The 13,559-nt window shown below is 39.0% G+C and overlaps 1 protein-coding gene across 2 annotated transcripts; it reads right to left on the bottom strand.

Annotated features, from left to right (window-relative positions):
* Nucleotides 1–5,506: 5,506 nt before the first annotated feature.
* LOC309880478 (pulmonary surfactant-associated protein A-like) lies at nt 5,507–12,374 on the bottom strand. 2 transcript variants are annotated; one of them, XM_082765458.1, is made up of 5 exons: nt 11,502–11,667; nt 10,167–10,265; nt 9,267–9,341; nt 8,270–8,347; nt 5,507–7,085 (listed from the first exon to the last, which is right to left on the bottom strand). In XM_082765458.1, the coding sequence occupies exons 1-5, from the start codon at nt 11,650–11,652 to the stop codon at nt 6,709–6,711; spliced, it is 780 nt and encodes a 259-aa protein (XP_082621584.1). In that variant the 5' UTR covers nt 11,653–11,667; the 3' UTR covers nt 5,507–6,708. The 2 variants fall into 2 exon arrangements, with proteins under 2 accessions (XP_082621584.1, XP_082621585.1); XM_082765459.1 differs by lacking the exon at nt 11,502–11,667 and adding an exon at nt 12,129–12,374 and having other exon boundaries at nt 5,511–7,085; nt 10,167–10,311.
* Between the last annotated feature and the right edge of the window lie 1,185 nt (nt 12,375–13,559).

The raw sequence follows: 13,559 nt of genomic DNA, 5'->3' as shown, positions 1-13,559 counted from the left end.
GAGGGACACACTGAATTTGCATGAGTAACCTTTGCTTAAATTTTCATGCTACAATTTGAAGTTCCTACCTTTTGAGTGTTTGACTTGATCCTCTTAACATTCTTTTCGCTGAGGTTTTCTAATTATTTCCTGAAACAGATTGTGAGGCAATTACATGGGGTCCAGATAAGCTCTAGCAAAAGACACTGGCAAAACTTGGGTATTTGCATCCGTGCTGGGAATGGTTTCAGCACTTCAGCTGCATCTGGCAGAAACTGGGATGGACAGGTATGAGAAGGGCAGGAGGCTTAGCCTCCTTTACTGAGTTTCATGTGCTGAGTGATGGCCTGGGAAACTGAAGTCTCTTTGCACACTTCCTTCCCAGAAGGACCGATGTGGATTTGATAGGTTGTAAACTTTTCTCCTCTCACTTTCCATCAGCATTTTAATATGATGGAGCAAGCTACAATACTTTAGAAACTTTACATTTTAACTGCACTTGTTAATGCTTAATAGAATACTGTAATATTCTTCATAATTACTGTACCTTGTAACCTATAATTTATAAGCTACTTTATTTATTCTCAAATTCTGCCAGGTTCACTGCTATGGGCCTCAATGATGACAAATAATTTTTGATTATTGAGACCTTTTCCTCAGTGTTTCTGCATCTATTGCTGGGAGGCTTTATAATACCAGTGCTAGTGAAGCACATTAATGAGAATAAGAAGGCCAACGGCATCCTGGCTTGTATCAGGAACAGTGTGACCAGCAGGGCTAGGGAGGTGATCGTCCCCCTGTACTCAGCTCTGGTGAGGCCGCACCTCGAGTACTGTGTTCAGTTTTGGGCCCCTCGCTACAAGAAGGACATCGAGGTGCTTGAGCGGGTGCAGAGAAGGGCGACAAAGCTGGTGAGGGGCCTGGAGAACAAGTCCTACGAGGAGCGGCTGAGGGAGCTGGGCTTGTTCAGCCTGGAGAAGAGGAGGCTCAGGGGTGACCTTATCGCTCTCTATAGGTACCTCAAGGGAGCCTGTAGCGAGGTGGGGGTTGGTTTGTTCTCCCATGTGCCTGGTGACAGGACGAGGGGGAATGGGCTAAAGTTGAGCCAGGGGAGTTTTAGGTTAGATGTTAGGAAGAACTTCTTCACTGAAAGGGTTGTGAGGCACTGGAACAGGCTGCCCAGGGAAGTGGTGGAGTCACCATCCCTGGAAGTCTTCAAAAGATGTTTAGATGTAGAGCTTAGGGATATGGTTTAGTGGGGACTGCTAGCGTTAGGTCAGAGGTTGGACTCGATGATCTTGAGGTCTCTTCCAACCTAGAAATTCTGTGATTCTGTGAATAACAGCTTAGTGTTACACAATGTAGGTAGGTAAAAAAATAATAAAAAAAAAAAATAAAAATGCTGTGGACAGAGGTCTGTCAACACATCTTTCTTAGCTGCATTGAGAAATACAGACACTGGAGATGACTTTTAGGTTATGAACATGGACGCATGTTCCTTCCATGGGCCTCTTTGTTAGCATTTCTTCTATATGTTTAACCTCCTGAAAGCTGTGTGTGTATATATATTTCCTTCACGGAGCTAGTCATAACATAAATAACCTTAAAGTCCCTCACCTTGTATTTAAATGGTTCCAACCATGTTTTCATATGTATTTTCTCTCTACCTGTCTCTTTTGCTGTGCTCTGCTGCTGCTGCACTCCTATCTCACTACCACCTGGTCCTGCAGTTTCTGCATGTTCTTTTCCATGTGTCAGACTGTCCCCTTATGCCTGCGAGTAACAGGAAGAGCGCAGCGTATGTGGGCCCCAGCATCTCCCCTCCCAATGCGGGTGTCTGGCAGAACTTCTCAGAGATCTGAGGCTATTCTTGCTGAGCTTTAAAACCCTGGAGCAAAGATTTCAGCTACATGTGAACACCTGGGAGGACAACCTTCAACCCGGCGTTTTGTTGCATTTACAAGCGGCATTTTAGAGCAGAAAGTCTTACCTTTACCTTTAGACAGCATGATCAGTGCTCGTAAATGCAACCACCATCTTGCTCTGCTGACCCAAGTCACGTGTGGAGGATCCAAGTGGAGGTCACTGGGTGTCTCCAGTTTGTCACTTTGTGCAGCTCGGCTGAGAAACAGAGGCAGAGATAGTTGTGTGTTTATAACAGGTAGAAAGCAAAACATTATCTCCTCTATGGTTCCCACTAGCAAAATAGCTTTCTAATGAGAGCGAGAACGAGACCTCAGGTTTCTGAACTAGTTGAAACTGCTTTGCCATATATTCAGTGGTTGTCCACCATTATCTGCAGAAGACTGTTCAGTTGTTCGCCACTGTCCTTATGACCATAACTGCAAACACTGAAACGTCAAGGGTTATGGTGCTCTTGGCTCCTGGGGCACCAGGGAAGATGTGGGTGAAGGTTTCATTCAAGGTTTCGCCCTGGCATCACACCTGCCTTATCGCCCTTGAGCCAACTGCCACCAAACCCCAGTTTCCTAACAGGCACTTCACCTTCAATCCAAGTCCCCTTATCTTTTTGGAAAGGTGCTACTCTAGTTTCCAAGCATCCTGTATTGATCATGCTTTACAGCCTGGCCTGTTTGTGTAACTGTAGGTTAATGCATTTTTAAATATTAGACTTCGACTTCAGATACTGAAATTTACTTGCACTCTGGCTCTCTTCAGGGTCTAAATAAACATGTGTGTTACACCATTACACAATGCACTCAGGACCATTGTTTTCCTCCAGTTCATAAGAGTTGTAGAAGGGCCATTAGCCTTTCCACCTCTTTTCAGTTTGGTTGCAAAACTGGCTAGCATATCCTGGCAGCAAATACTTCTCCTGCTTATGCTTGCTGTTCTAAGGAACACTTGTAAATAGATGTAAAATGTATGATTAACATTTAACTTGTATTCGTAGCACTGGTAGGATATTGCACCATTAGGTACTGGTGTTTTTCCACTACATATGTTCTCCTAGAAAAGAACAGAGGAATAATATAATTAAACTTAAAAAACAGAAAGTGTAAGGGAGGTACTGGTCTCAGTTTTTAAAAGATAAGGTAGCCCTACCTCCCTATGTTGTGTCCTGGCATTTACCACACTTGTAAAGTCTCATTTGAGCTCAATTTTCTGATGCTCAACAGGACTTGTTTTCATCACCTTTTCCAGAGAAATCAGGAATCCTTTAAAACAAGCTTATTTGCTGTAATCTAGGGTCAATTTCTTTACACACAGTAGAGATTTCTGGGGGAGTAGGGAGGTAACAATATTTCTAAGATAAAGCATCTATTGCATTCCACAGTTATAAGAGGATATCGCTCTAGACCCGAGATCCCCTCTGAAACCAATACCCATCATTTTTATGGCCAGACAACCCCCCCAAATGTTACTTACTTACATACTGTAATTAATAACAACTGCAGGAAACCTATTATCATCTGATACACAACCATCTTGTTTCAGAAGACTGAATTTTTGTGACCTTTCACAGAGATCTCAATTTTCACAATCTGATTTTATAACATTTGAAAAGTTTCTGAAACAATTCTGATTTGTGAGATCCTACTTTTCAATTGCTTATCTGTTATTACAAATAATAAAGGCTCAAACTAATACAGGAAAAAAACAAAACAAAACCAAACAAACAAACAAAAAAAAAACACCACCACACCACTAAAAGACTTAAAAAATACCAAGGACTAACTTGGAATTTCTGTGTCTCCTCACTATGTACCACTGAGACAGTAATGAACAGGGACAATTTGTTGCATTCATCCTTTTGCCCAGCCTCCTCTCTCTTCATTAAACACCAACAACTTTTTCTATTACTACATGTTAATGAGACAGTTGGATCTCTCACAAAAAAAGGCCACTTTCAAAAACAAAACAAACAAAAAAAAACCACAAAGAGGTTGACTGATAACATTTTAAATGTTATTGGAGAGTTTAAATTGATATGGTTACACACTCATGCACAAAATGCTAGCTATAGGAACAAAACAGTTTGGGGATGCTTTTCTGCAGATTAGAACACACCACTCATTTAACCTCCTGACTATGTACGCTGGTAGTTAGTTAAAAATTGCTATAGCTTCACCAGGCTTTTAATTACTACACATGAATCCTGTGAGATAATAATGATTTATGACTATATCTGTAGAATATGGCTTTTATCGGGGAATTATTTCTTCTGGGCAAGGTGGACAACACTGGATTATGTATTTTCGGAGGTTGCTAGGAGATAGCTGTCCATGCCAAAGAACATGGACTCCATTGTTTAACAAGAAGACAGGAAACTAGCAGGTGTTTCCTTGATATCTTCAGATTTACACATGAGCAATAAATAAGTTGAGACTTTGGGTGCAGAAAAAGGAGGGCTGCCTCAGAATGGCATAGGAGGAAGGGTGGAGTATTCAATGAGAAGAGCTGAGTATGACATTATAGGGAGAGATATTTTCATGACAGTAACTGAAACTTGTAGTTTGCTTACCTCAATTGTTTCTGTTCTTGGAGTGAGCCATCTACATGCAAGTGCTGCCTAGCAGTTCTTTGACTTGATGACGAGTTTTCATTTTTGCACACCATACCTGTGTTTGGTTGGGTTTTTCTAATACTAACAGTTTAGGCAGAAATAAATTGTACTTGGTGACCTAGCTTGGATGCTTTGCTTTTTGATGTAGTAAAACTTAGCTCTTGACACAACAAAAAAGTGTTGTGTTTTTTGACTGCATACCAAGCATTTAAGTGTCTTGAGGTATAAATCCATTTACCGAGAGATGATATACTATGATAGGTAAGTCATTTGTAATATTTTACATATTAATGCTTTCAGTAAGAACCTTTTATGGTCATACTGTAATCATAAATGTGATGTGAATAATTCACTGATTAACCAAAGGAATAGGATGCTCTGTAGATAGTTGGGGATTTACGTGTATTAATTTGTGCATTTGTTTCAGATTTTAATTTAGCTTTTTAGCAGAGTGATTTTTATTTTTGTGTTTCTGCAACATGATGCTGCTTTATGCCATTTATTCCTCTCGCTTTCACAAAAAACCTTTATGTTTGAAATACACAACTTATCAACAAGGTTTACTTGTTACAATATTAATTATTACCATTCCAGAGGTAGAGGTAGCTTTAGGTTAACCTTAAAAATTTCTCTGGCAGATGCAGTGCAACTTGTCAGAGTCAAACCTAGGAATATTAAATGGTATTACTTTAGTCTTACCTTTTCTCAAGGTAACCTGAGAGTCAGAATTTTTGTTGTGGCATGAAAATGTTTGAAAATTTTGGTGGAAATGGTATTACGGTCATAGGTTTCCAATGAGGCTATTGTGTAAAGTATTTTCAGACTTTGAAATCTATCCAGCTTGCTACTGGGCATGCTTTTCCCTTTTCCACAACCCTGTCCATTCTCAGATTGGCTGAGGTCTTGCATGTGATGCTGACTGTGAACCATCTGCTGCCAAAAGTATCCCCTCATCTTCTGTGTCTGAACATCTTAAAGCTTTTCTACTCCACAGGGCTTGAAATGACCGCATGGACAGATCCCATTTCTTCCCCTGGTCAGGCTAGGGACAAGAGATGACAATGCCCACAGTCAAGTCTGGGTTCAGACTGTCTCCCTGCACAGAGCAAGTTGTGGGGGAGGAGGAGAAGGAAAAGAGGAGTATAAACTATACGTGTTTATGCATGCATTTTAATTTCAGTACTTTCTTTCCTCACTCAGGTTGAGATAAAACGACCCCACAATGAGAATGAGCCCAGGACTTCCCCACTGCGAGGTAAGCGAGTGACACTTTGCTACTCTTGGTCTTTTGCTGGGTTTTTACTGCCCAAACCTACTACTCAAACTGAGTGGCAGTGGAAACACTTTCTGAAAAGGCTGTTCTGGATGTTAGGGGTTTTGGGTCTTAGTCTGACTTTGTGCTTTCAGCAGAGAACTAGTTTTTCTTTTGCCTTGATTGAACTTCCACTCTTACCTCCACCCCTGATATACATGCAGTGTGTGCTTTGTCAGTGGTTTTGGAGATGGACAGGCAGCCTTCTGCAGTGGTTATTGTTTCATAAGAGAATGTGATATTTTAGCACTAAATAAACTCTTTAGTATTTTATAAACATTTTATATGTTTACGTAGAACAAAGGCAATGCTTATCAGTGTTTTGTAGGTTCTCATTTAACTAGGAAAATTACTTGCAACTGCCACTGTTACTGTTTTTTTTTTTTTTTTTTTTTTTTTTTTAAAACGACAGTTGAATGCGGTTGCTAAACCTGTCACTGCAAGCCCCATAATTCTAACAGACATTCAAATCCCAACACCTTAATTACTCCAGTAACACCAGACTCTGTCCATCTCCTTTCGGACAGAAACTCATAAATACTTAGAAATGCTTCCACTGTGAATCCCAGGATAATTTTTAACCAGTATCCGAGGCCAAACCTTGGATTTTTCTTCTAGTCTTCACAGAGACCCAGTGCACAGAGTCTGTTGTGACCAAGGACTTTTGAGCTACTCCCAACCCTCCCAAACAGAGAGAAACATATACCATTAAGCACATTTTAATTATGTTAATCACCTTCTACATTTGGGATTTTCTCAGGGATAAAAATACACCATAATATGATTCGTTTCCGATTTTCTGACATGTAACAACTACAGAAATTGCATAAACCTGAGGCCTAGGTCGTTTTATTGTCTCCATACTCTCAGGTGCCTGAAACATCATTCCTTAAAATTCACAGATTGTGAGGCGATAGAGGTTGCATTTCCGGTCGTTCCAGTTCCCATTGGTATACATCTCTACACATTTTTCTGTGCCTTTGCCATTAGGCTCATATTGGTGCCAATTGGTGTAATTCAGAGGCATGCCATTCATATACTCAAATTGTCCGGAGGTCTCACTCTCTTTAATGCCCAAATAGGCATAACTGTTATACTGCTCCACAATCCCCAAAATAGCTCTGTTCTCCTCCTTATTCATGGGAGTTGCAAGAGTTCCTCCAGTCTTCTCACAGGACTCTAGGGCAGATGAAAAGTCCGCTTTCTTCCCGTTGCTGGCAATTATTTTCTCTCCGGCTTTTGCTATTTTCCCTTTCAAGGTAAGCACTAACCCCCCCCCAAAAAAAGAGCTAGTTAGCTTTCTGGGTTCCTCTGGCATCTTACTGAGAAAGCGCAGACAGAGAAATCAGGATGACGAAGAGGAAATTAAAAGTTGTAAGAGGAGCGCAGGAGGGAATGGATGAGGGCAACACTGAGAGTGAGGGGAAGATTACAGATCTACAGAGTTTACCCAGTTCAATAGGTGTCCAATAAGTTTATTGCTATGCTGCTTTTGTCCACAGATAGTCTCCTCTGAGACAAAGATATCCTACTCATAGTTGCTATGTACAGTATCATCTCTACTAGCTGTGCGTACTCCCCAAAGAGGATCAATTTTGTTTCAAATTTGAGCAAGGGAAACAGAGAAACTATCATTACTTTTGTAAACTCAGTACTCAAAACTTTTTCTAACATCTCTGGAAACTTCATTGCTCGAAGATATAAATGCTAGCAATAGGGTACAAGGCTGACAAGTTCTGATGAATTCATGCAGAAAGTGCAACATCATTTGCAATATATGTATGTGTGTATGTACATTATGTGTATATATATATATATGTATTTATATATATATACACACCAAATCCAAACAAATAACCATTAGGTGTTCCTGAGAAATCCGTGTTTTATTCTCCTACTAAGAAAGTACTTTACTTTGGTTCTTATCTCATGTTCGGTACTGGAGTATACGTGGGTATATCTTGCCTTACCATTGAAACATGCTTGACTTTGTAAAATCCAAAGTATTATTCCAGGTTGTCTCACAAGCAACCATTATGTTACTTACTGGACATCTATTTCTATTGAGCATTGTAATAGCATCTAGGTATATTCAACTAATTCTGGACAATCTTAATAGATGACTATCTGCACAAGTATTGTTTTAAAGATTACATTGACAAAGTAGATCTTATTCTATGCTGTCAATAGTGGGAGTAAGGCTTTTCAGGTTTAGGTCTAGTCACCCTCTCTGAAGCCAAAAATTAGTTTGTGGCACTACAAAAAACGAATACAGGCCCTGCAATAGGCCTAGAACAGCTCTATGGTGTCTCACAGCGAGTTCTAGTTTTGTAATACAGGACCATTTTTCAAATGTGATTTCTGTTCTACAGGTCTCGATTCTATAATTACTTTTGCCCACTATGTTTGGAAATGGCTGAGAGCTGAAAAGGTAAGCATGGAAAAATTACCTCCTTCAAGTCTGGACAGTCGTTGTCTGAAATTCTCTAAAACATCACTGAATTCAGTGTCAGGCGAGATAGGTAGACCTACACACATAAACATAGAAGTTATACAAGCAAGAACTAGGTTCTGCTGATAGGAACTAATAATTGGCTTAAATTTAGCTATTTTCCAAAACTAGCTGGCGCTTGATGTCTTTTAACATTGCCTGGGGTCTAATAGATATTTTCCCATAATTTTTTCACTTTTTGGCTATTCTGCATTAAACAAAGAAAAGAAACCCTTTGAAATGCACATAAATTCACTTCTGCGTAGAGAAGGCCTAATAAAGCCACACATGAAATACATTTCTAAATCCAGTTTGAGGTCTTATGTGTGTCATGCCTATGAAAGTGTACACATCATAAGTATTTGCCAATGGTTTTGTCAGGGATAATTTTTCATTCTCATAATTGATACTGGACAGGCACCAGGGATATTTCTGAGAGGGAACAGTTCTTGTGGCATTACACAAAATTCAGTCTATATAATTTCCTTTTTATTCTGCTGAATGGATGTTTTGTGTATTTACAGCGGGATCTTATTTTAATTGGAACTATAAATGCAGATATAGGTGGGTTTCCACATAGGTGGAGTGAAACACAGAGTCCATCCAGCACTGGTTGTTTAGGATGGGCACTGACAGTACAGGCAGATACTTATTTCATACAAATTTCCACTGGTAACAAAGGTCCTACGTGTAGTACAAAATTACTGACATGCTTCTGTGATGGTGTTCCCATTATTCACAACTAAAACTAGTGGGAATGTAGAGGCATAACATATGTTACATCTGAGTTGTACTGTTCCAACTCTTACATACTCTTCACAGCCAGACAGCCAGTAAAATATAACGTTTCACCCAACAGAGAGAGTTATTTGTCTGACAAAACACTATATAGAGATCTTTTCCCCTTTTCCTCCTCTTTTTTTTTTTTTTTTTTTTTTTTTTTTTTTTTTTTTTACCTTGCAGCCCTGTGGTCAGTGGAGGTTCAGGAAGCCTTTCTCTTCCAAAAGGCCACTTTGGGCTAAGAATAGGTTCTGGAAAAGAGAGGCATACTTATATACACATAATTTATATAATGGGTGCATATTTGGGGAATTTCAGTATACGATAGATCTTAAATGTAACACATCGCAGTTTGAGAGTATGAACAATTTTGTTAGCACTTTAGCCCTGGTAATGCACCTGGAGAAAATATTTCCATATAGACATAAAGTTACCCAGTGCAATTTATATGCCTCTCCAGACTCCTTTTGCACATACCGTCTTTGAATACTATAGAAACAGACTAGGCACCTTTGATTTACACTTTAAATTACATATTGGAATAACATTTTAGTTATACAAAAAAAGGCTTCTATACTTCTCTTATGTAACATGTAACACTGGAAAGGCTATATGAACTAGAAAGGTTTAAATGTTTGCTTATATGTATTTCTATGTTTAGGTATTGATAAACTGCATTTCCCCTCTTCTCCCAGATGAGACAGGAGCTCTGTCTTTTAGAAAAAACATTTAACTGACTATTTTCTCTATCTGTTTTTTCCCCTTTTCTGCCTACCGCCACCACTTACTTGAGGCCACATGTCCTTCTGTGTTACCTGCTTTTATTCATTTAGCCTTTGTGACAAGGATTTTTCCCCCAAACTTGTGTTTGTTGCCGGCTGAAAGTATGGGCCATGAGGTCTGGTAGCAAGTTGCTCTCTGATTTCATTGGACCTGGAAACACCTAACCATTTATATAACCCTAATATTGCCTTATTTCGTCTGAATGAAAAGACAACATAAAGGTTTGTTTTTTCCTTACCGGGGACTTATAGTTAGTACATGTGTATTATAATGAAGACAGTCACTATTCTTACTTAATAGTCTAAGTAGTCCACCAAGTCCTGGGATATCGGATAGCTCAGGAAGTCCTGGACAGCTGAGTGCATGGCAAGGCACTAGCAAGGCAGCTGCTGCTGTGAGCATGCAGAAAGAGTAAGACATCATGGTTACTCAGGGCACCTGTCAGAAAATGCACATATTTGTCAGGCAGTGATTCTGCAAGAAATACAGGCATTGGCTTTTGTAATTGATTTTTTTTTTTTTCCTCTTCTTTAAATATGCCTCTTTGCCTTGTTCCAATAGGGTGCAGTTTGAAGTTTACGGCTTGTTTTGCTACTATTGCATAGCTTATGCACAAAATTGTTTCTAGACTGATACAGATTGGAATAGTTACTTATTACAGAATGACAGTTACACCTTTGGGAATAGTGGAGACATATCTTCTTTTTTGTTATGTCTGACTATTTGTAGGATTAATCCTTGAGAAATGAGCTCAGATATAAAACTGATAAGGCTTAGGACATTACTTCTCTGTTAGGCCTATAATCTGTCAATGAAACATAGATGTATATGCCCCCAACCTTAAAGGCACAATCTGTTACAGTAGTTCTTGTGATATTTTGGAGCTGGTTAGCAATCTCTTTCTTTAGGCACAATATTGTTTAGGGACATTTATTTGAAATAAGTTTTTCACAAGGGCAAAGTTTTATAGTTCCATTGACATTCCCATATTGTTTTGAACAAAATTCCACAAGCCTAAAAATGTCAGTCTTGCACAAAATGCATGTTTGCTGGTTGGCTATAGGCCCATTCATCATGTTTCAGTTTATTTCATCTTTCAGATGTAATATTAGGTAGGGTTATAATCTCAGTGCTGAGATATGATTAAAAAGCACTCTGAAACAACTGATCATGGCTTTGCAACGCATCTGTTGGGTATGCAGCATTGTCTAATGCTGCGCAGTTAAACCTGAAATGATGAAATATAAGACACCATGGTATGGAGATATCCAGTTATTAAATGAAAAGCAGATACAGAATCTCTGTTAGTGTCATTTATTAACTGGATACTCTAAAACTGGATTGAGCTTTAAAAATAAGGAATATGGCTTCATCTGCAGGACTGATTTTATTGTAAAAGGCTTTTGACATTATCCTAGATCTGCATCAATAGTGAATATACTTAAGGGCAAAGCCCACTTGTTCATCTAGAGGCATGTCTAATCAAACTTGGCTCGGTGCGACATGCCCCCAAACATAACATTTATGTCAAAAATTTCAGCCTTAGGATGCATTTATAAAACTGTTTGAGCAACACTCTCTGTCTCATTGCCAGAATATCCACCCTAACAAGTACATTTCAACTCTACCTGAGAGCATACATGTAGCATTAAAATGCACTGTCACGTTGCATGTGTTGAATCTGAGGTGGGATTCCTTCCGCCAATACCGGCTGCTTTGGGCTTTTTTTTTTGCGGTTAGAACTAGATGATCTTTGAGGTCCCTTCCATCCCGAGCCATTCTATGACTCTGCAGAGCAGATTATTAAAGTCACTATCAGAAGCCTACCTTAGGTGGCTAGGCATACTTATGTCCCTGAGATAAGGAAATGCAATTACAACAGGTATTTTTCCTCTGGTGCTGATCATTCAGAGACTTACATTTAAATGGACTGTTGCACCCAGTTCGTAATTGGACCCTGATGCAGAGTCAGAGTTCTGATTAGTTAAATAACAAAATGGAAAAAGAGATCTTTGCTTTTATTCCAGTTTGCATGCCCTTCATCTGTAACTACAATCTGGTGTCCTACAGGCATCTCTGCATCTACTATAATTACTAACGTAAGAAAAGTGAAAACCTAAACAACACCAAACAAAAACCCACCACCTATTAAAGGGAAATTTAATTTAAAAATAAGTATGACCACAGAAATGAAGAAACAGGTTTGCCTTCTAGCTGTAGTTCCTTGTGATTTATGAGAAGGAAATTCAACTTACCTTTCTGCTTCAAAGCGAAATGAAAGAGTGGCTTTCACAGGTCCCCTTTATATAGTGTGGTGCTTGTTAAATGACACTGCTGAAGTGGACACTGGATATTCAGGGCACAAATGAGACTTCTTAGTATTGCTTAAACACTTTTTATGCAAACAATGAGAACACTTTTAGGGGCTGATAAATTTACCCTTCTATTCCTATTTACAAAGCTCATTTTTCTGTTTTAATGAAGAAAAAGCATTTCATCTTACAGATAACTCCAGATTTGTACACCCATGCAAAAGATAAAACACTATAAAGAAACCTTCAATTAGTCTAATACCTGCAACGAAACTGTTCCCAGTGTTTTCCTTACCTAGAAAATGCAGAAATGATATGTGGCCATGTTTTAATGAACAAGTTGACGAGGTATTAGTGTCCTTTTCTTTCCTAAAAATAGGAGAAAAGGAAAAAAAATAAAAACTTATAAAATATCTATGTTTCACTCTTTCCTGATATGCAACACAGGTTTGCTTGCAGGTTAGTCACTTCATATAACCTCTAATTCCACTGGCTGAAACTATAGTAGATGATAAAAACTACTGCTAGGTCTATAGAATGTAGGTTAGATAGCATCCAGTAGGGAAACTGACTTGCTTGTGAACACTGCTGTGGTTTGGGAATGGCACAGATATAGGGCAGTTCAGCACAAGACATTGGCACTGTTTCTGAATGGCTGTAGACCTCTGGGGTTCCTACAGCTCTGATAAATTTCTGCAGCTGCAAGATAAGATTAAACTATGAATCTAGACTTTGGGAAGCAATATTTTAAATGGTAAAGTGCCCAAGTTCTTTGGAATCTACCTTACCAGGCCACGACCTCGTACAGACCCAGTTTCCAGACAACTACAACAGTTGTAATGGATTATACTGATCTGTGGTGCTGCCCACATACATCTCCATGCATATGCATACAATTGTAATATATGTACAACTTTATATATCTTCGCAGATTAGTGCTACGTTTACTATAGAACTGTTTGTACTTCGCAAACTTACTTACAAAATTGCAACATTAGGCAGGGAAGTCAGTGAAACCCTACCAGCAACACACTATCTCTGCTCATCTGGGAAAGTATGGCATGAGCAAAACCAAATCTGCAATGGCATGAGGTATATACAAAAAAAAGGACTAATTACCTTGTATCCTCCTCCTCCCCCCCAATTACTATGAATTTCAGACCAATTCTTCCACTGTCAGCCAGATCACAATTGCACAAATAGGCTGATAAGATGTTTACACATCATCCACCATGACTGATTACTTAGTCATTAGATTTACTTCCCTTTGTGAAGTAACAGAGAATTAGGTAAGATAATTACACTGAAGAATAAGGCGGAAAGAAAGTAAATATTTTCTTTTTTTCTGCAACCTGCCAACCTGTAGAATAGCTA

Source organism: Aythya marila (assembly GCF_965140915.1).
Source record: "Aythya marila genome assembly, chromosome: 7".
NCBI classification, from domain to species: Eukaryota; Metazoa; Chordata; class Aves; order Anseriformes; family Anatidae; genus Aythya; species Aythya marila.
The sequence above is the reverse complement of the archived record's forward strand: the minus strand, read 5'-3'. Positions and strand labels throughout refer to the sequence as shown.

What these genes read in the sequence shown, in the direction of transcription:
- LOC309880478 (XM_082765458.1), bottom strand. Translation starts at nt 11,652, where the DNA reads ATGGCTCGGGATGGAAGGGACCTCAAAGATCATCTAGTTCTAACCGCA. An exon ending in TGCTACATGTATGCTCTCAG is followed by an intron (nt 10,266 to 11,501) that starts GTAGAGTTGAAA and finishes GCATGCTCACAG; the next exon opens with CAGCAGCTGCCTTGCTAGTG. An exon ending in ACTGACCACAGGGCTGCAAG is followed by an intron (nt 8,348 to 9,266) that starts GTAAAAAAAAAA and finishes TTATGTGTGTAG; the next exon opens with GTCTACCTATCTCGCCTGAC.